This window comes from Bos mutus, chromosome 10 (genome assembly GCF_027580195.1).
Source record: "Bos mutus isolate GX-2022 chromosome 10, NWIPB_WYAK_1.1, whole genome shotgun sequence".
Lineage (NCBI taxonomy): Eukaryota > Metazoa > Chordata > Mammalia > Artiodactyla > Bovidae > Bos > Bos mutus.
Window position 1 is genome coordinate 50,771,684 of NC_091626.1, and position 21,573 is coordinate 50,793,256.

At 39.2% G+C, this 21,573-nt stretch overlaps 1 protein-coding gene across 5 annotated transcripts in view; it reads right to left on the bottom strand.

Moving 5' to 3' along the window:
- MYO5A (myosin VA) overlaps positions 1-21,573 on the bottom strand; it is a 201,194-nt gene that overhangs the window by 81,866 nt on the left and 97,755 nt on the right. For all 5 annotated transcript variants that reach the window (XM_070377911.1, XM_070377910.1, XM_070377909.1 and 2 more), the window contains exons 6-11: positions 17,740-17,883; positions 14,587-14,668; positions 13,854-13,961; positions 11,692-11,798; positions 4,653-4,918; positions 3,945-4,026 (exon numbers count right to left, since the gene is read on the bottom strand). In XM_070377911.1, the coding sequence (XP_070234012.1) occupies positions 3,945-4,026; positions 4,653-4,918; positions 11,692-11,798; positions 13,854-13,961; positions 14,587-14,668; positions 17,740-17,883 (789 nt within the window). The remainder of the gene's footprint in view (positions 1-3,944; positions 4,027-4,652; positions 4,919-11,691; positions 11,799-13,853; positions 13,962-14,586; positions 14,669-17,739; positions 17,884-21,573) is intronic.

Genomic DNA, 21,573 nt, shown 5'->3' on the forward strand with positions numbered 1-21,573 from the left:
CTAAGGGTTACCAAGATTTCTGATACTTTATTCTCCTCACACACCTGGAACTTTCCCACTTTATTCTATACTTATTATAATGCTGTTCTTGGCTCATTTGCAGCATTCATAGTCTAACCAGGTGTGAAAGCTTTAAAAAAAAAAACACCCAAACTTGTCACACATATGAATATTTATGTAATGCTAATTAGAAAGCAAATTTCTTCTTTTCTTTTGATTAATGTGAAGGCAAATGGGGCACCATGTGTCAGCAAGATGCCCTGGCTGATGGTAGCAATAATTCTTCACAAATGAGTCCTATCTTCCTTTAATTCATTAATCTATATGCAGTGTGGTCTTCACATTGACAATAGAAACAGTCTCTATGTTTAGTTTGGCAAAATCCATGGGACCTCAAAAATTTTCCACTCTTAATTGCAAAATTAAGGGCATGAGGTTCAATATGGCAAGAGATGCTTACTCGGTAAGGTAATGACTCCAAGCACTAAACCTGCCAGTCACCATGTTTCTCCTGCCCACTGCCCACCCCACAGCCCCTGCTGTGGGAGCAGCCTGAGCACCAAGTTCTTTACTGTAAGACCCCATGCTCCAAGACACAGCTAGTCAAGGGCCAGAGATCTCTGATGAACAAATGAACTGGGTTAATCACATTCTCTTTTCTCAGATATAAGGACTGGGAAACATACAATTAACAGTGCAAGCTGATGCTGCAAGAAGTCAAGATGAATGGGAGTTAAGCAAGTTAAGAAGACAAAGCACCTCAACCACTGCTTCTTCACAGGAAGTGTGAGGTAAGTGAGGAAGCAAAAACCTAGACAAAATATATACCATCTGAAGGAGAATATATGCCATCTGATAATAAGAAGGAGGGAAGAGAGAAGGAAGAGAAATAAGAGAGAAAGGGGGAAGCCTCTCTCTCTTGTGCAGAGAGAGAGAGAGAGAGAGTGTGTGTGTGTGTGTGTATGTATGAGGAAAAAGAGAGAAGAAACGGATGGACAGAGACAGAAAGAGGGAAAGGGAAACAAAAGGGTCAGAAACACACATGCAGAGACACACGAGGTCCTCGAGAAATAAAACAAATCAGCCAGTCCCTAATGAGGCTGGCGTTAGTTCCTTAATACTTCCAGTCACCTTGTGCCAAAATATACTGGGAAAGAGCAGAAGGCTCTGCTGTTGATTAAAGTATTGAGAAACTCAAGAAAACCTTGAGAAAAAATAATATTCCACTTAGTGTCTGACAGATTTTTATTAATGTTCCTTATGCAGAAACACAAAATATACCAGTCACATTCTTATGAAAACAGCTTAAAATTTTAAGATCACTTCTGCATTATTTCACTATACTAAGTAGCTTAATTTGCCAAAAAGAGGGTCCAAATTTTTATCAAAGTACAATATTTTATGCAATATTTTACAAAGATCAAACAGTCTAGAGGTTTTATGATGATAAGCAACGATCCCTTATTCTGTCTCAACTCAATCCCAGTCTCATTCCTTGGAAACAACCATTTTTAACTCCCTCAGCTATTCTGGTATTTATCTCTGAACAATATGCTTTGTTGTTGTTGTTATTGTTTAATCACTAAGCTGTGTAGGAATCTTTTGTGACCCCATGGAATGTAGCCTGCCAGGCTCCTCTGTCCACGGAATTTCCCAAGCAAGAATACTGGAGAGGGTTGCCATTTCCTTCTCTAGGGATCTTCCTGACCCAAGGATTGAACTTGTGTCTCTGTATTGCAGGCATATTGTTTACTGCTGAGCCACCAGGGAAGCCCTAACAATATGCTTGTTGTTGTGTGCTCAATTGCTTCAGTCATGTCCGACTCTATGCAACTCCATGGACCGTAGACTGCCAGGCTACTCTGTCCGTGGGATTTTTCCTGCAAGGATACTGGAGTGGGTTGCCATGCCCTCCCACAAGGGATCTTCTTGACCCAGGGATCAAACCCACATCACCTGTGTCTCCTGCATTGGCAGGTGGGTTCTTTACCAGGTGAGCCACCAGGGAATATGTATATGCTTATCAGCTATTATTTTATTTATTCATTTAAAACTGTCGATTTCCTGATGAGACAGATGAGGCCAAATTCATATATATCACTCTCTACTATTCTTCCTCTATCCTTCTGATATTACAATTTTTAGATCTTTTTGTTTTTATTATTTTTGTAACTTAAAATAATATCTTTAAATTTCCATTTTTCATTCATCAATTGTAGGGTATACCACTCAACCTCTCTCTTCGTATAATGAGGATAATAGGGCTCTTATCCATCCTTCAGTTCTATTCTTTTTCATATTCTAATTCCAATATGTGATTCATTTTAAACATTCTATTTTATCAATAATAATCATGCCTAATCTTGCACTTAAAACTTGTACTTAGCATGTGGTGAGCACTTTACATATTCCAATTCTTTAATCCATATAACTACATGCAAACTATTACCATCCCCATTATACAGATGAGGTGACTAAGGCCCAGCAAGGTCAATTAACTTTCCCAAGGTCCCCTAGAAAATCAATGCAGAGTGTATTCCAATCTTTTTAATTTTTTTTTTTTTTTTTGCTTGCTGCTGCTGCTGCTAAGTCACTTCAGTCATGTCTGACTCTGTGCGACCCCACAGACAGCAGCCCACCAGGCTCCCCCGTCCCTGGGATTCTCCAGGCAAGAACACTGGAGTGGGCTGCCATTTCCTTCTCCAATGCATGAAAATGAAAAGTGAAAGTGAAGTCGCTCAGTCACGTCTGACTCTTAGTGACCCCATGGACTGCAGCCTACCAGGCTCCTGCGTCCATGGGATTTTCCAGGCAAGAGTACTGGAGTGGGGTGCCATTGCCTTCTCCTTTTTTTGCTTAGCCAGTTTAAATATATTTCCTGCTTGATTTCTCTGTGTTTTTTTTTCCTTCCCCTCAGCTAATGTGCTTTTAAAATCCCTACATAGAGATGTAGAGGGTTTGCAGCATTTCTTTCTTTTTTTTTAACAAGATAACTTCATCTTGTGGAATATCTGTTAACATCCTGAGAAATTTGACATTCTGAGGAACATGTTTTAAGTTGAATCTGAATCCACTTGAGCTTAGATTTGCCTGCTAGTGTTGGACGGTCTCCTGTGGAGGCATGGGTTGGCAGTGGCTTGCCTTGGGGACGGGGCACTGGCAGTAGCAGTCCTGGAAGGTGACCTCCCAGAGGTCACCATCAATCCCACCATAGAGCCTGTAGCCCAACCATTTTTAAGTGCTTCCAAATCCCTCAACACCATGATAACATATCTGCTATTACTACTTTGCAAAAGCCACTCAAAATCCTTCCACTGCCATTGTCCCAGTGAATGTCTCAGACTGTTGAAAAGAGAATATGTAAAACAGAATACATAAAAAATATGTAGAAAAGAGAATATGTCCTGACTTTTTTGCCCTGTTGCTGTTCAGTCGCTCAGTCGTGTCCAATTCTTTGTGACCCCATCAACAATAGCATGCCAGGATTCCCTGTCCTTCACTATCTCCTGGAGTTTGTTCAAACTCATGTGCACTGAGTCGATGATGCCATCCAATGGTCTTATCATCAGACTGTCCTGATATCTTGCTAATACTCCACATATAATTAGCCTCTGGGATGACCAACTGAATGATATCCCTGGGGTCAAAGTTTCACACCCCTATGTCACTATCTAACACACTTCCTGCTTCCTTCTCTCAATATATTTGGACCAAATTTTTACTGTTCTCAGACAGCAGATGACCTTGAATCCAATCTGGACCATAAACATCTTTCCAAGGTTGCATCATTCATTAATCATAAGTTCCTCAGCAATTTAACTGCTTTAAACCATAGATAATAATTGAAATTCATAACTTCACTTCAGGAGCCAGTGTTTAAACACATACCAGGAATTCAAAGAATAATTTTTGGCAGAATATTATTTAAGCAAGAAAATTCTTACCATATTGAATTGTTGCTGTAGTTTTTCATTTGCATAATTTATGCAAAACTGTTCAAAACTATTTATCTCAAATGTTTCAAATCTGTAAAATCAAAAATAATATGGGAAGAGGAGAAAAAGGAAAAAATAGCTTTTAGAAAATATTCAAAATGTGCACATTAAAAAGAAATAGGAAATTCCCTAACATTGCAAAACTTACTTTCCACATCAGTGAAGATAAGGCTTTCTAAGTTAGTAACACGAAATATGTACCCAGCAGATAGACATCAGCAAAGTGGCAGAGATTTTTTTTTCAAGGTGCAGCATGTGAATATATTCAATAGTATGAGTTTTTGAGGGCATATTCATCCCCAGGTAGGGAACAATCGGAATTACAATAAAGCTACTGCTCTTGTCAATTCACAGATTCACAATTCTGTGTTTACATAAACACAGAAGGGAAGGGAATAGAAATGTCAAAGGTTTTTTTGAAAAGTGAACTGGATGATGAAAAATTAGGCATCAAAAGGCACAAATGTATAGGAAAGGGTTCAACATTAAAGAAAGGTACCCAGAGAAGGCAAACTAGCAAATGAAACTAGACTTTAAAAAACTCTCTTCTTATTTTCCCTTTAGCTCACCAGTAGGAGACATAGTCAAATACCTACTTGGAGTTACTAGATAATGTCTAGAAAGAAAGGCTCAGACCACTAAGCCAAATACACTCACCCATAAATGTCCAGTACACCGATAAAAGAATGCTGTTTGACAGCAGAATGGAGTGCCTGATTGACATGATCTACAATCCAGTTAAAGAGCTTGGCATAGATGTGCTTGGCCAGTGCATCACGGGCATTTGTGGCCTGCAGCTTGGAGATGGGCTTGATGTACGTCTCTGTGGCAGTGGCCAACTTCCGATGGCAGAGCCAGTGACACAGCTCCTCAAAGTCCACACCCATGAGGTCACAGAAGATGCTGAGGGGTTCATGCTTGGGCTGCCAAAAGAGAATGTGTTATTTCCTAGGACCAGATCAATCAAGTAAGAATTTACTGAAAAAATATTAACAAAGAGGTAACAATTAAACCTGACAATTTCTTTCCTACAACAAACACCAAGAACATTTGAAGCTGATCGGTGATAATCACAATCATCCATCAAACCAGAATCTAGGCAGCATTTTGTAATCTCTTCTAGGACTCACTTCAAAAAATGACCTCTTCCTTTGTCTCTTTATCATACTTATTTCCATCCATCTTCAGGCACATTCATTTAGTCAGTCAGAAAATGAGTCAGCTTGTCTATAAATATATTATATCCCAGCAGAAAAAAATAGACATGTACCGGCTTCCTTGGTGGCTCAGAGAGTAAAAGGATTCATCTACAATGCAGGAGACCCGGGTTCAATTCCTGGGTCAAGAAGATCCCCTGGAGAAGGGACTGGCTACCCACTCCAGTATTCTTGCCTGGAGAATTCCATGGACCTGAGGTGGGCTACAGTCCATGGGGTCACAAAGAGTCGGATACGACTGAACAACTAACACTTTCACTTTCACGCTGTCCTCCTAGAACTTATAGTCACTAGAGGAAATGGACATTAACTAAATGATTGCTCCCTAAAATTAAAATTAAAATTAAAATTACTACAAAGGAGGACACTAAGATTCCATGTGTAAGGAATGTGCCCTATTCAGGGAGACAGGAGACAGCGGCCTTGAGAAATGGAGTTGATATCTGAAGAATAAGAAGGGGTTAACTAGGTGAAGGAGAAGGCAATGGCACCCCACTCCAATACTCTCGCCTGGAAAATCCCATGGATGGAGTAGCCTGGTAGGCTGTAGTCCATGGGGTCGCTAAGAGTCAGACACGACTGAGCGACTTTACTTTCACTTTTCACTTTCCTGCAATGGAGAAGGAAATGGCAACCCACTCCAGCGTTCTTGCCTGGAGAAGCCCAGGGACAGGGGAGCCTGGTGGGCTGCCGCCTATGGGGTCGCACAGAGTCAGACATGACTGAAGCGACTTAGCAGCAGCAGCAGCAACTAGGTGAAAGGGTCTTCCAAGTAGAGGGGACATCTAGTATAAAAGTCCTGAGGTGGGAGGGAAACCAGAGATGTGAGGAATTGAAGTTACGTGAGGGAGATAATGTAGGGGATGAAGCCAGAGGCTGTTCCATGGCTAGTCTTTCCTCTAAGAGCAATGAGGGCCAATGGCAGGGAGGTGTGAGGTGGAGGTACTAAAAGGTTATAAACAGACAACTTAATAGTTATTTGTGTGGCTTCTTAGACTAGTATTTCTAATCTAAGGACCCCCTGCATCATCTATGGCAGGGATCCCCAACCTTTTTGGCACCAAGGACTGACTGTAGAAGACAATTTTTCCATGGATTGTGGAGTGGGGGAATGGTTTGGGGATGCTTCAAGAGCATTACATTGACTGTGCACTTTATTCCTGTTACTATCATATCAGCTCCATCTCAGAGCATCAGGCATTAGATCCTGGAGGCTGGGAACCCCTTACCTATAGGGATCCCTGTATCCCCTACAATGTCTTCCATAGGTTTTGCATGAGTAGGCATGAAAAGTATTCATAAATTAAAAATACTTATTTAACTTAACTCATGTTACATTATATTTTTTAACATCTTCACTCACATGTTTCAATTGCATGATAACATTCCTGAGGAACAGGCAGGGTGAACACTGCTATCTCTAATTGACAAATTAGGACATAACATCCAAAAGACTAGCTTGGCAAAAAGCACACCACCAGTTTATGTCAGAATTGTCATTAAACCCTGGGTCTCTTGACACCCTCCTCCCCTGACCCTTCCCACTGAAGCAGTCCCTTCTTTCTTTCATGTTCCCTCCTCTCAAGTAATCACTTCAGACACAAATCAGCACCATCACCATCAACACGGATCAACTCCCTTGAATAAGCAGCTTATTTCACTCATTTATATATGAATTGTGTGACATTTAGAAGTGGATCAGCACTCTAAACATTTTATTTGAATGGTACTACCATTTTGTTGTAGGAGGTCAATGTTATTAACTGTTTGGTTCAAATGTTCTACAACTTAACTAATTTTTAGACTTCTTTACCTATCAGTAATTGAGAGAAGTCAGTAATATCCCACTAGACAGATCTGTCTTTTTATTCTTGTGGCAATCTTTTGCTTTATATATTTTGAGACTACATCATTAGGCACACGCAAGTTTAGAACTAGCGCATCTTCCTGGCAAATACACGTCTCTAGCAATACATAGTGACCCTATCTCTAGCGCTGCTTTTGGCCTCAAAGTCCATTTTGTCCAGTATCAATGCAGCTCTACCAGGTTTTTTCCTAGCTATTATGGTGTGTCCTTTCTCAACTTTTTACTTTCGAACTACCTGTACCTTTACTTTCCAGGAATGCTTCTTTCAAAAGTATATACCTGAATTCTAAAACTGGTCTGACAATCCATATTAACTAAAACATTGGCTTCATTTGTAATTATTTCTATTAATAACTTTTTTGGCCTTTACTTGTCCCTCCTTTTCTAAAAATTTCTCTTTCTTGCTATTTTTGGGATTATTTTTTTAGTTCATTTTCCTCTTTATTAGTTTGAAAGCTTCACTTTCTGTTTATGTTTTTATGATAGAAGAATTGATATATTAGCTAACTTAATGTAATTAAATAACATGAACTCCAAACACTCAATCCCAATCTATAAGCTTTGCTATCCAGTACTTTATTATCTTTTTGGGAGGAAGAAAGGGATGGTGATTCACTTTAGTTTTTTAAACTTTTTATTTTAAACTAAATTCAGACTAACAGAAAAGTTGCAAGAAAAGTACAAAGTATTCCCTCCACCCAGATTCCTTAAACATTAACATTTTACCAAGTTTGCTCTTTCTCTCTCACTCTTTCACATACGTTTGCTGCTGCTGCTGCTGCTAAGTCACTTCAGTAGTGGCCGACTCTGTGCGACCCCATAGACGGCAGCCCAGCAGGCTCCCCTGTCCCTGGGATTCTCCAGGCAAGAATTCTGGAGTGGGTTGCCATTTCCTTCTCCAATGCATGAAAGTGAAAAGGGAAGTGAAGTTGCCCAGTCATGTCCGACTCTTAGCGACCCCGTGGACTGCAGACCACCAGGCTCCTCCATCCATGGGACTTTCCAGGCAAGAGTACTGGAGTGGGTCGCCATTGCCTTCTCCTACATACATATTATTTTTCAGAGTCTTTTGAGGGCATGTTGCAAACATGATGCCCTTTTGATACTGAATACTCTACTGTGTATTTTCCTAAAATTATATAACTATAGTACAATGAATAAAATCAGAAAATTAGCAGTGATACAACCCTATTACCTAGTAAATTTTACTGACTGACCTAATAATGTCCTCTGAGGATAGGGTTGTTAGGGACCGGGATCCCACTTCTATGGTCCAGGATCCAGTCTAGGTTTGTACATTGAATTTAGTTATCTTATTTCATTAATCTCTATTAATTTGAGGAGCTCTTCACCCTTTTATTTCATTTTGTCTTTTGAGAACTTGATACTTTAGAAGGGTAGTGTGCCCCTCAGTTTGGGTCTGTATGATGTTGCCTCATGATCAGATTCGGCATGCCTTTTTGGTGGGAATACTAGAGAAGAGATGTGGTACCCTCCTCAGGATGCTGCATCAGAACTCATGCGATGCTGACTGGTTGCTTGGTTATGGGAATGTCTGTGAGGTTTCTCTACTACCTCTCCCTCTGTAATGAGTTTTTTGTAAAAAGTATTTTGTGGCCCAATACACTATTTGTGTCTGACTCTGTGCAACTCTATGGACTGTAGCCTGCTAGGCTCCTCTGTCCATGGGATTCTCCAGGCAAGAATACTGGAGTATTCTTGGGTTGCCATGCCCTCCTCCAGGGGATCTTCCCAAGCCAGGGACAGAACCTGCATCTTTTATATCTCATCTCCTGCATTGGCAGGTGGGTTCTTTACCACTAGTGCCCCCTGGGAAGCTCAATTCATAATAATTATTTTTTTTAATTAATCAAATTTTGCCCATTTTTTTATTGATTCACCATTCCCTCTGGAATTTTACATCTTGTATCCAGATCACTTTCCTTCTGTCTTAACCATGTCTTTTAATATTTCCTTTAGTGAGGGCCTATTGGTGACAAATTTTCACAAGTTTCTATTTGTCCAAAAACACATCTATCTTTTCCTCATTCTAAAAAGATATCTTTACTGGATATATGATTCTAAGTTAGTAATTATTTACTTAGAACACTGAAGATGGTCCACTGTTTTCTGACTCCTATTACTGCAGTTGGGAAGTGAGCAATCAGTTTAATTGCTACTTTTTCAACACTAGTACGTCTTATCTTTCTTTGTGTTTCAAGAGTTTTCTCTCTGCCTATGGTAGCATTATGGTGAGCCTAGAGGTGGGTTTCTTTTTATTTATTCTATCTGGGATTTTTTGTCCTTTCCAAATCTGTGGTGTAGTGTCATTTTCACAGGTTCTGAAATTTGTTAGTAATTACCTCCTCAAACATTTTGTCTGCCTCATTCTCTTCTTTCTTTCCCTTAGAAATTCTGATTAGATGAAAATTAGATTCTATTACTCCATTCTTCATCTCTTTTAACTATTGTTAAGGGCTCCATCTGTGGGTCCCATCTTGCATTTTGGATCATTTCTTCATGTCTGTCTTTCAGCTTATCACTTCTCTACTCAGTTATGTCAAATCTGCTATTAATTTCTTTCCGCATTCTTAGCAGGTTTGACTGCTATCTGTTGTTTTGCCTAGCTCTTTCTATTTTGTTTTATCATGAGATTTGAGATTTTTGACTATGAGTCAGTATTTCTTGTAACTCTTCTCATGGGACTCTGTTGAGGCCTGGATTGAAGGTGGATTTGCATTTGCTTCTGTCAAGCTTCCAGGGCACTACCAATCCAGGATCAATTTAAGCCAAGTTTTATGTATGTTGCTGTTGGGGACCATCCAGGAATTATGAAAACAAACTGGGAAATAAAGCTCATTGCTCTAAATTTTTAGGGAACTATTTCTGCCCTCCCTCCTCCCCCCCACCTAGTTTAGAGACTTGATTTTTCTTTGTACTCTTGGAGGAGGTGGTGAGCATGTTCCCCATTTAGGGTCTCAACTTTAGCAAAAGCTTGCCTTCCTGCTCCCCTGTTTGTAGGAGCCTGGGGCTCCGTTTTTTGTCCTCCGCACCCCACTTGGCTAGAAAACCACAGCTCAACGTCACTGGGTTCAGCAAACACTCCCAGGTGAGTCCGTGCTTCTGCTCTGTTCCAAGTTCCTATTTTCACTCAGTTTATATATACATTTAAATATTTCTTATGTATTTATTAAAGTTCTTATGCATTTATTATAAATATTTTTAGAATATAATTTATCCCGCATGAAGTGCGATCACAGCAACTAGTCCAAAACTGGTAAAAAACAAAGTCTCTTTTATTTTAAAAATGAGGAAACTAAGGTTCAGAGAAGCTAAGTAACTCACCCCAAAACATAGAGTGCATAAATAGTAAAGCTGAGATTGAACCCAGGCGGAGATGCTGAAATATGTATTTCTTTTTTTTTTTTTTTCTAATTTTATTTTATTTTTAAACTTTGCATAATTGTATTAGTTTTGCCAAATATAAAAATGAATCCGCCACAGGTATACATATGTTCCCCATCCCGAACCCTCCTCCCTCCTCCCTCCCCATACCATCCCTCTGGGCCGTCCCAGTGCACCAGTCCCAAGCATCCAGCATCGTGCATCGAACCTGGACTGGCAACTCGTTTCCTACATGATATTTTACATGTTTCATTGCCATTCTCCCAAATCTTCCCACCCTCTCCCTCTCCCACAGAGTCCATAAGACTGTTCTATACATCAGTGTCTCTTTTGCTGTCTCGTATAACTAAAGTCTAATTTACCCAAATTTAAGTCACATGAATTCATCTACATGTAGATTTGCAAATATCAACTTGGGTGTCTGAAGAGTGAAACATAAATCTCAGAATTGTTTCCTATTATAATCCTTGAGGAAGCAAGATGGAAAAAGAATTAATTATATTAAAACTGCCTCCATTTTAATAAAGTTAAAAAAACACCTAATAAGTATCTACATGTATATGTGAGTGTGTGCATTGTGTGTGACCTTTGATAGGGGTGATCAGAAAATACTGCAAATCACAATGCCAATGAGAACATTCTGAGACTGTTAGGTTTTATTACAGTTTAAACAAATGAATTGAATTTTAATTCTCAGTGTGTAGTCATCTCTACATGGGGAAGAATATGTAAATCATAGTGAAGACACCATATCTCTCCAGTCATCTAATTCCTTTTCCCAGGAGTAATCACTGCTAACAATTTCTTCAGTAACTTTTAAACCATATTCCACAGGACAAATAAACTTATCAATTCTAGTATGTGTGTCATGGGCCAAACAAGCTCTTCACTGTAGACTCACCAATCCAACTTTCACATCGAATATTTCCCACCTCTGTTTATACAGCTCACACATATACCCAAGTTCTTTCCTTCCCCATCCCTCCCACACACACAAGCAATCACTGTGAACCAGGGATCTGAATCCACATTTCTTTATCGACGGTTCAAAATTCTACTCTAGACAGTGTATCTTTCCAGTAATTATCTCTCTGATAATTATTAATGTTAGTTAATAGAGAGACTTCAAACACATTGTTTCCATAAAGAATCAACAAAACTAAAACACAAATCAACTGTCATCACAGGAAGCTTGCTCTGAACTCACAGGGATTGTGCAGCTGTCTGAATCTCGAGACATAAACACAACATTGCCTAAGTGTAGGATGCCAGCAAGTATTCGGAAAATTCCCATCTGATGAGATTCACTAATTCCTGAAACAACAGAGTAAATGAACAGTGATTAATTTCAGAATAGGAACTAAACAATTAACGCATATAATTTAACTTTTTAAGAGTTTAATTTTTAACACTTGAATACTGCCAGATGCTGTACACATTATAATGTGCCATAGTTAACAACACTTTCACCTTTGTTGACCTTTACACATGATGCACTTTAGCACTGTGGTTTAGAGCATGGGCTGTGCAGTGAGACAGGCCTCAGCTGGAAGCCGGGCTCTGCTCCTGACCTGCCATCTCACATGGGCAGACACCTTCACCCTTCTAGTTTCTGATATGAGACACAGGGACATTAGAGACTATCTCAAAGGGAGTTTGTAAACATTAAAGGAGAAAATACACTTAGTAAAGTTAACACACTGTGTGACACATGGTAAGTGCTAAACAAACTCATCACATGATTTAAGTATCTCACTAACACTACTATTTAGCTCTACTCTAAATGCAAGTTGTGGCTCAGTAAGGTTGTTTTAAGTCAAATTATTCAATCACTTCTTTTAACTACAGACCAAGAATAATTCAAAAGAGACCACACAATTAAAAATGTTCAGGCTGGTGCTATGCCCCAGCCTGACAAGTGAGTAAACAAAGAACTAGAGCAGGACCTGAAAGATCAGGCAGGATGAGAATGCAGGGCAGCCCTTGGTGTTTTACCAGATGATGCTTCACTCTTCAATAAGGTAAGATTTTTCCAGAATATTAGATATATATTATGTTTAAGCAAAAATATTAAAATTATTTCCAAAAATGCAATCATATACAGGTAATTCACAGTTCATTTTACAAGGAATGTTTCTACCATCTCCTGCGTTATGACCTTTTCAAATTTGCAATTTTCTGTTTATAAATAGAGTTAGTACTGGAAGTAAAGCAGTGTTTCTCAAACTATAATATGCATATGTGAATCACCAATGGATCTGGTTAAAATGCAGATTCTAGTTTAGTAAGTCTGAGATTCTAAATTTTTACAAGCTCCATAGTGGTCCTGGATCATACTCTGATTGCTGCTGCTGCTCCTAAGTCGCTTCAGTCATGTCGGACTCTGTGCGACCCCATAGACGGCAGCCCACCAGGCACCCCTGTCCCTGGGATTCTCCAGGCAAGAACACTGGAGTGGGTTGCCATTTCCTTCTCCAATGCATGAAAGTGAAAAGTGAAAGTGAAGTCGCTCAGTCATGTCCGACTCTTAGCGACCCCATGGACTGCAGCCTACCAGGCTCTCCATCCATGGGATTTTCCAGGCAAGAATACTCTTGATTAGCAATACTTTTAAATTAAATTAACTCATCTCAGGTTACTCCTCAAAATACCAATGTATGACTTTAGAGTTATTCATATGCTGACATTGAAATAAATAATTCAGCACTAAAAGTTGTATACTACATTTCTAAAGGTCAATTTATTTATATGTAGATCCAATATATTTTTTTTAAATCTAGAAACAAAAGAGTGACCTGAGCCATTTCAGAAACAAATAAACTACATGTAATACATTATTTTGTCACCAAGCCAGCTCAACCACATTTCCAGGCCACAAAAACACACCCAAAATGAAAAAAAAAACAAATACACAAAAAAATCCTACAAAATATAAGCTTCTGAATAGAAACCCATTCCATTCAGCTCTACATTTCAGATTTTGTAAAAATTTAAGTAAACAGTCCCATATCTTTCCCCTGAAGCCGTGAACGTATGTTTTAAATAGCTTTATTGAAGAATAATGTGCATATCATAAAACTCATCCATCTTAAGCATGCAATTCAAAAGTTTTGGGTAAATTTACAAAGTTGTACAATCATTACCATAACATATTTTCAGTATAGTTCCCATCATCCCCAAGAGAAATTCTATGCCCATTTGATGCCCAAATATTTTTTATGAAGAATGTTAAATCTGAAAAAAAAAAAAAAAAAGTTAAATCTCCCAAATTTTCACCACTTAATATGTAGCTAAGCCAATATTCCAAATCAAAGGTTGCTTGAGTCAGAGAGCTATTGCTCCCAAGAATTCAAGGATAAGATTACATACCTAGCAAAGTACAGGCCTGCCTGGTATGTGCCATCTCCTTGGCATCATCTACTCCTTCAATCACAGGACTGCCACCTTGATTCGTGTAATGAAAGTTATTTGCATCTCCTGCAATTAAGGAAAAATTGTAAAAGATTTGCAGTCTATGAAAAGGCCTTGACTTCTACCCTTCTGTCCACTCTGCTTTAGAGGCAGTGAAAGCACAATTAATTTTATAGAGTCTGGAGTCTGACTGTCTGTATTTTTAGTTACATTTTAATACAGGACTCAAATTAAATAATGGAGCAAAATGTTTGTAGAGTTTAAGTGAATAGTCCTTTCCTAAAGGTTTTATTTCAATCTACATGCTAGGATAATTTCTTCAAACACTTTCCTCCTTTCTTCATCAGAGACTTCATATGGTTCTACCACATAAACTCCTTTATATTTTCTTTCCTTTTAAACAAGGCAAATTTCAAACATACACAAAAGTAGAGAAACTAGTATAATGAGCCTTTGTGTACTCATCACACTCATCTTAAACAAGCATCAACTCAAGACTAATCTTGTTCCATTTATACAGCCACTTACCCCTTATCCATCCCATGGGTTATCTTGAGGCCAATTGTAGACCTCTTATTTCATCCATAAATATTTCAGTACAAGATAATCTTCTTTTTAAGAAGTAAAGTTATGAACTTGGAAATAAACAGAAGATAATACCAGCACAATAAATCTAATGTCATATTCATACCTAATCGCAGCACTTTAAATTCAGATAAGTCTGCTGAGGCACAAAGTTGATAGAAGATATGATAGTTTCTCTCCTCTTCTGCCTTTGAAATAAGAAGAGTTTTCAATTACAGAATTTTAATCTAAAACTCAGAAAAGTTTTATGTTTAATATCTATGATTATTGAAATGTGATTTATTAACTATGTGCATCTGTGTGTGTGTATCTGTTAGTCACATTCAACATAATATTTGTGATAGTAATGTTTTTTAAACTAGTAAACAGCTTGCTATATGGCACTGTCATAAGAGATCAGTGACTTTTGGGGAAAGTAAAATCTCTGTTGGCCCAATACTCATATTTTCTCACAGTACCTCTTAGATTCATGGTCTTCCTAACACTCTGGGGGAAAAAAGTCCCATCTTTCCCATATCTTAGACTGGACCATCTACTGTAGTTGTTTGTAAGAAATCCACAAATGCACTACATCATCCATATCAATTTAGATTATATATTTAAAAATCAATAAAAATATATTTCAAATAGAAGGTAAATTGTGTACAATTCTAAGACCATTTCTTAGTATTTTCTGACTGCCTTCTTCCACATATATACTTTCAAAATACAATGTAATAATACTGCTCATACAAAACTTAATTCTTATATTCTATCATCATATTCCTGAATTCTGCAGTGTATTCAGTTGACAGAAAGTGAAAGTAAAAGTCACTCAGTTGTGTCCGCTCTTTGCAAACCCATGGATTATACAGTACATTGAATTCTCCAGGCCAGAATACTGGAGTGGGTAGCCTTTCTCTTCTCCAAGGGATCTTCCCAACCCAGGGATTGAACCCAGGTCTCCAGCACTGCAGGCAGATTCTCTACCAGCTGAACTCAGTTGACAGAAGAATACAGCAAGTAAGGCCAAGGTCAGGTTTCATGCATAATGGGGGTTGGTGTCTGGTAAAGAAAACTTATTACATGGACAGAAGACCCTAAACAAAAAAACAATATACCAATGACTATAAGCACGAATAGGCAATAAGAGGGCTTCCCTCATAGTTCAGTTGGTAAAGAATCTGCCCACAATGCAGGAGACCTCGGTTCAATTCCTGGGTCAGGAAGATCCACTGGAAAGGGATAGGCTACCCACTCCAGTATTCTTGGGCTTCCCTGTGGCTCAGGTGGTAAAGAATCTTCCCATAATGTGGGAGACCTAGGTTTGATCCCTGGGTTGGGAAGATCCCCTGGAGAAGGGAAAGGCTACCCATTCCAGTATTCTGGCCTGGAGAATTCCATGAACTTGTATAGTCCATGGGGTCGCAAAGAGTTGGACACGACTGAGCCACGTTCACTTTTCAGGCAATATTTTAGGGGGTTCAGTACACAGACAACTAGAAAAGCTGGGGAATCTACAGAAATGCTTTGATAATCTTTGTACATGAAGGAATATCAAATATGTACTCTCTGTCTGACTCACTTTGATATAACCAAACATCCTCAATATTATATAGGCTTGACGGTTGGGGAAGAGCTAGAATTGCTTCACAGTTTCTAGACAAGAAGGGTTAGGCCCCACTACTAGCCTTTGGTCACCATACCAATTTTCCCTTTCATCGTCTACCTATCAATCAAATCTGTACTATTTAGACTCAGTCTTCTCTTAGATCATATATTTCCCCCATTGTTTCTTCTGCCTACTAAATATTTTTTTAACCTATTCAAGCATACATGTGTATACAATAACACTGTTCTGCATGTATCTAGATATGAGAACAATGGAGGAGGGTAACTATTGCTTTACTATACAAATCAGGTATTACATTTCAGTTCAGTTCAGTCGCTCAGTCGTGTCTGACTCTTTGCGACCCCATGAACTGCAGCACGCCACGCCTCCCTGTCTGTCACCAATTCCCAGAGTTCACTCAAATGCACGTCCATCGAGTCAGTGATGTCATCCAGCCATCTCATCCTCTGTCGTCCGCTTCTCCTCCTGCCCCTAATCCCTCCCAGAATCAGGGTCTTTTCCAATGAGTCAACTCTTCGCATGAGGTGGCCAAAGCATTGGTGTTTCAGCTTTAGCATCAGTCCTTCCAAAGAACACCCAGGACTGATCTCCTTTAAAAGGGACTGGTTGGATCTCCTTGCAGTCCAAGGGACTCTCAAGAGTCTTCTCCAACACCACAGTTCACAGTATTACATTTAGGTAGCCATAAATCAGGCACATCCCTAAAGTCAAAGCCTGAATAGTTCTAGGCTGCCCAAACTCATGACTTTCAGTATGTTTTTCCTACACGTTCTAAACCTTAATAGACTTGTGTGATGGAAACTATAGACTCAGCTATATGGCAGGGCCAGGGCTATTGGAATCTCCACGAGGCAGGCGTCCAGTGAAGGAGCTAGAGGAACCCCATGTCACAGTTTGCAGTGGGTCACCAGGAGTCCTATACTAGGAGTTTTCCAGTGGTAAGTCCACATTTCCTGAGCATAAACATGTCTGTCAGTGTTGTAATATATAGTGTTTCCCATCTACAAATAAAAAAGGAGTAAGAGCAGGAGTTCCCTGGGGGTGGGGAGGATTCCAGATTTTCATTGCCAAGGCCTGGGTTCAATCCCAGGTTGGGGAACTGAGATCCTGGAAGCCACCCCCACTCCTGCTTTCAAAAGGACTAACAGCATATGTGTGAATGAAAGTCTTACACCAATACGTAGACTTGAGTGTGTTCTCTGACAGTGGTTCACAACTGAGTTATGAGGATCTATTAACTCCCAACATTCTACCTAAACAATACCATATTCTGAAAGAAAAGAAGGAAGGAAAAAGGTCAAGAACATTTTTCTGGAACTGAGTTCAAGCTATAACTCATTGAAGCATAGACCAATGTCTTCCCTATCAACTGGGAAATGTGACAGACAAGACTAAACTATCAGCACCTCTTCTTAACTAATCTTTTCGTACAAGCATCTGGAGGAAACAGCAAAAATCATTAAACCTAAATCACTGTCCAGTCCCAAGACTATTAGTCTAAGGGATATTCTCTGACAGGCATTGTTTCACATGTTTCAGTCCAGATGTAGTTTGTAGTAATACTGACATAACATGCTCAAGAGAATCTGGGAATAAAGTGAGCTCTGGAATGATACAGCAATCTGTATGTATACTGGCCTGGCTTACCTGGAACACCACTCTGGATTTCTCTAAAAGGTAAGTTCTCATATTGGCACCGATGATTCGATATCTCTTATCAAAACCAATCTCAATGTACTTCCCAAAACGGCTACTATTATCATTCCTGGTTGTTTTAGCATTTCCAATTGACTGAAAAACAAGGGGAAAAAAATACGGTTTTAGAAGTGTAATTCATGCCCTGACATGAACAGATTTGTTCAGGGAGAGACAGAACAGAGGTGAACACAACCCTTTAAAAGTGATTCTTTTAAAAACAGAACCAATTTTGCCTCTGCAAATCGCATGCTTTGTCACTGCACAATCACACAGGTATATACTAATAGTCGGTATCAGCCTTGTTATTTTCACACAAGTGATTTTCAGAAACAGCAGACAGGAGGCCAGCGGTTGGGAGGTCTTCACCATGGAAGAAGGCATGGAACACACTCATTCATGTCAGCAAAGGAAAAGAACGGATGGGACCAGGGGCTGCCTAGGCACAAGCCATCCTAGTTAAATAACTAAGTTTTTGATTTCTTGAAATGTAGTCTGTTTCATGTAAATAAACTGGCTAAGACAAACTAATATTTTCCTGGAAATATTGCCCTGGTGTTCAGGGTCTCTTTGTTTCAGCTGGATTGCTTATTAGTGGAGTGTTAGTAATTACCCCCTCAATTCAAAGCAATTTTCAGAAACCAGAGACAGTAAAATTTGGCTTTGAATTTGATAGTGGTATCTAACTTGTGAGACATCTGCTACAGAATGTAGAGAATGTAAATTTCTGCTAAATTTTTACTATAATCTTAAACACTTAAATGGCATATGCACTGCCTTCTGATTTAGGTGACATGCTTCTATAATTTTTACCTTCAAGGCAAAGCAAAAAGCATGCTACAGTTAGAAAAGCAAGGGTTCACACAGTGCATATATTAAACACTTAATTAGATAATTTCATATAATTAATATCTTTCCCTATGCAAAGCCTGTGACTACTAGGATTAGTACACTGAAACCGCAGCAGAAAGATATGAGAATGTTCTGCAGCATTAAGAAAGCAATATAAGAAAAAAAAAAAAAGGCAATACAAACACAAGTGATAAAAACAGTAGTAGCACAGCCACAAAAGTTAACACATTAGAATCTCTGATCAATCAAAGAAAACATGTTTAGTCTCTGGAATATGACAGGTATTATCCTATTCTGTTCTGACAATGAGAACACTGCTAAATTTAAGATTAACATTAAAGATGGAAAGAATGGCTGGAAACTACTTTTTCAGCAAAACTTGACACTACAAAATGCACAACAAAAATTTGTGTATCTCCATATACAATATATAGAGGAATCTCCATATATTCCTATTATTTTATTTTGTTTAGAAAATGAAACTAATGGATCAATGCAAAGTTTTCTTTCAACACAACACACTCTGTCAAAGAGCAGATGAGGTCACATGTGGTAGCAGTGGCAGAGCAGTGAGAGTCAATGAGTGCTTCCGGGGCACTGTCCTCAGCACCTTCCCCAGCAACTACGCGAGCTGGGAGAGGGTGGTCCACAGCTTCTCCTCCCTCCCAACTCCTATCCCAACCTCCACATGTCACCTCCCTTGGATCTCCTCAGAGTGTGGAGTGGACCTGCCAAAATCACTACACTCTGTGAGAAGAAGCAGTGAATTGCCAGGGTTGAAACAGATCCTTTTGTCTTTAAGTATAAGGTATATCAACATATAGCAAAGAATGGTAGAGGAGTAAATGAAATACAAGTCTGAAGATTTGGGTATCACAGCAGGCCCTACCACCAACTTGCATCATTTAATCCTCTGAAGAGCATTAGTGTCCTCATGTGTTAACTGACTAGAACAGACAAGCAGTAGTTGTTCAGTGGCTCAGTTGTGTAAGACTCTTTGCAACCCCATGGATTGCAACACGGAAGACTTCCCTGCCCTTCACCATCCCCCAGAGCCTGCTCAAACTCATGTCCATTGAGTTGATGATGCCATCCAACCATCTCGTCCTCTGTCATCCCCTTCTGCTCCTGTCTTCAATCTTTCCCCGGCATCAGGGTCTTTTCTAATGAGTCGGCTCTTTGCATCAGGTGGCCAAAGTACTGGATATTCAGCTTCAGCATCAGTCCTTCTAATGAATATTCAGGATTGACTTCCTTTAGGATTGACTGGTTTGGTCTCCTTGCAGTCCAAGGGATTCTCAAGAATCTTCTCCAAGACCACGGTTCAAAATCATCAATTCTTCGATGCTCAGCCTTCTTTATGGTCTAACTCTTACATCTCTATATGGCTACTGGAAAAACCATAGCTTTGACTAGAAAGACATTTGTCAGCAAAGTAATATCTCTGCTGTCTAGGTTTGTCATAGCTTTTCTTCCAAGGAGCAAGTGTCTTTTAATTTCATGGCTGCAGACACCATCTGCAGTGATTTCAAAGCCCAAGGAGCTGCTTTGGCTTTCACTTCTCTTTTCTCAGCTATTTGTAAGGCCTCCTCAGGCAACCATTTTGCCTTTTTGTATTTCTTTTTCTTGGGGATGGTTTTGATCACCACCTCCTGTACATTGTTATGAACTTCCATCCATAGTTCTTCAGGTACTCTGTCTATCAGATCTAATCCCTAGAATCTATTTGTCACTTCTACTGTATAACCATAAGGGATTTGATTTAGGTCATACCTGAATGGCCTAGTGGTTTTCCATACTTTCTTCAATTTAAGTCTGAATTTAGCAATAAGGGGTTCATGACCTAAGCCACAGTTAACTCCAGGTCTTGTTTTTGCTGACTGTATAGAGCTTCTGCATCTTCAGCTGCAAAGAATATAATCAGTCTGATTTCAATATTGAACATCTGGTGATGTCTATGGATAGACTCATATCTTGTGTTGTTGGAAGTGGGTGTTTGCTAAGACCAGTGCATTCTCTTGACAAAACACTGTTAGCCTTTGCCCTGCTTCATTCCTTACTCCAAGGCCAAACTTGCCTGTTACTCCAAGTAACTGGAGTACAGGTAACAGAGTACTCTCTTGACTTCCTACTTTTCCATTCCAGTCCCCTATGATGAGAAGGACATCTTTTTTGGGTGTTAGTTCTAGAAGGTCTTGCAGGTCTTCATAGAACCATTCAGCTTCAGCTTCTAGAATAGATGAGCAGTAGCATCCCTTTCAAAAATAAAACTATATGATTCTAAGCCTTTAACCCGATATGGACACAAGGTTCTGGATATAAATAGTGCCTTTTGTCCTTTCCCCTAAGTGTTTCATCAGCCTTACAAATACTGTATTTATAACAGCCTCCCTAATGCTCTTTTCATTTCAATCAGCAAGAAACTGTTAAAGGAAAGAAGTTTTGTGGTCTTGATTTCACTACTGATTTCAATGACATGTTGAGTGCATTATTCTTCTTTACTAAATGGAGATGGAAATCTTCAACTACAATTTATTAAAGAGGAAAAAGAACTATTAAGACCCAGTGTGCCCCCATCACTTTCCTGGTCCCTATCTTAGGATAAAAATTTCTAGGGAATAAGAAGGGCGAAAAAGCAAATGTCATAAAATTGAGCAAAAAAGAATCATTTATTTCTCTGTACATCATTTGCATTTTGCAAAAGGAGTCTATGCTGAGGATGAGTTGCTGCTGGCTTTCCAAAGGATAATGTGCAAATCCCATAAGTCACTGGGCTACAATGTTCAAGGTGTGGGATGACTGTAATCACTGGAGACACAGACATGCCTTTCTTGACATCACAGTAAAGGGCTCTGATACAGAGACATAATCCTGAGCCAGGCTTAAAAGCTACAAATTTTCTAGGCCACATATTCAATATTTTACCTATGTTTT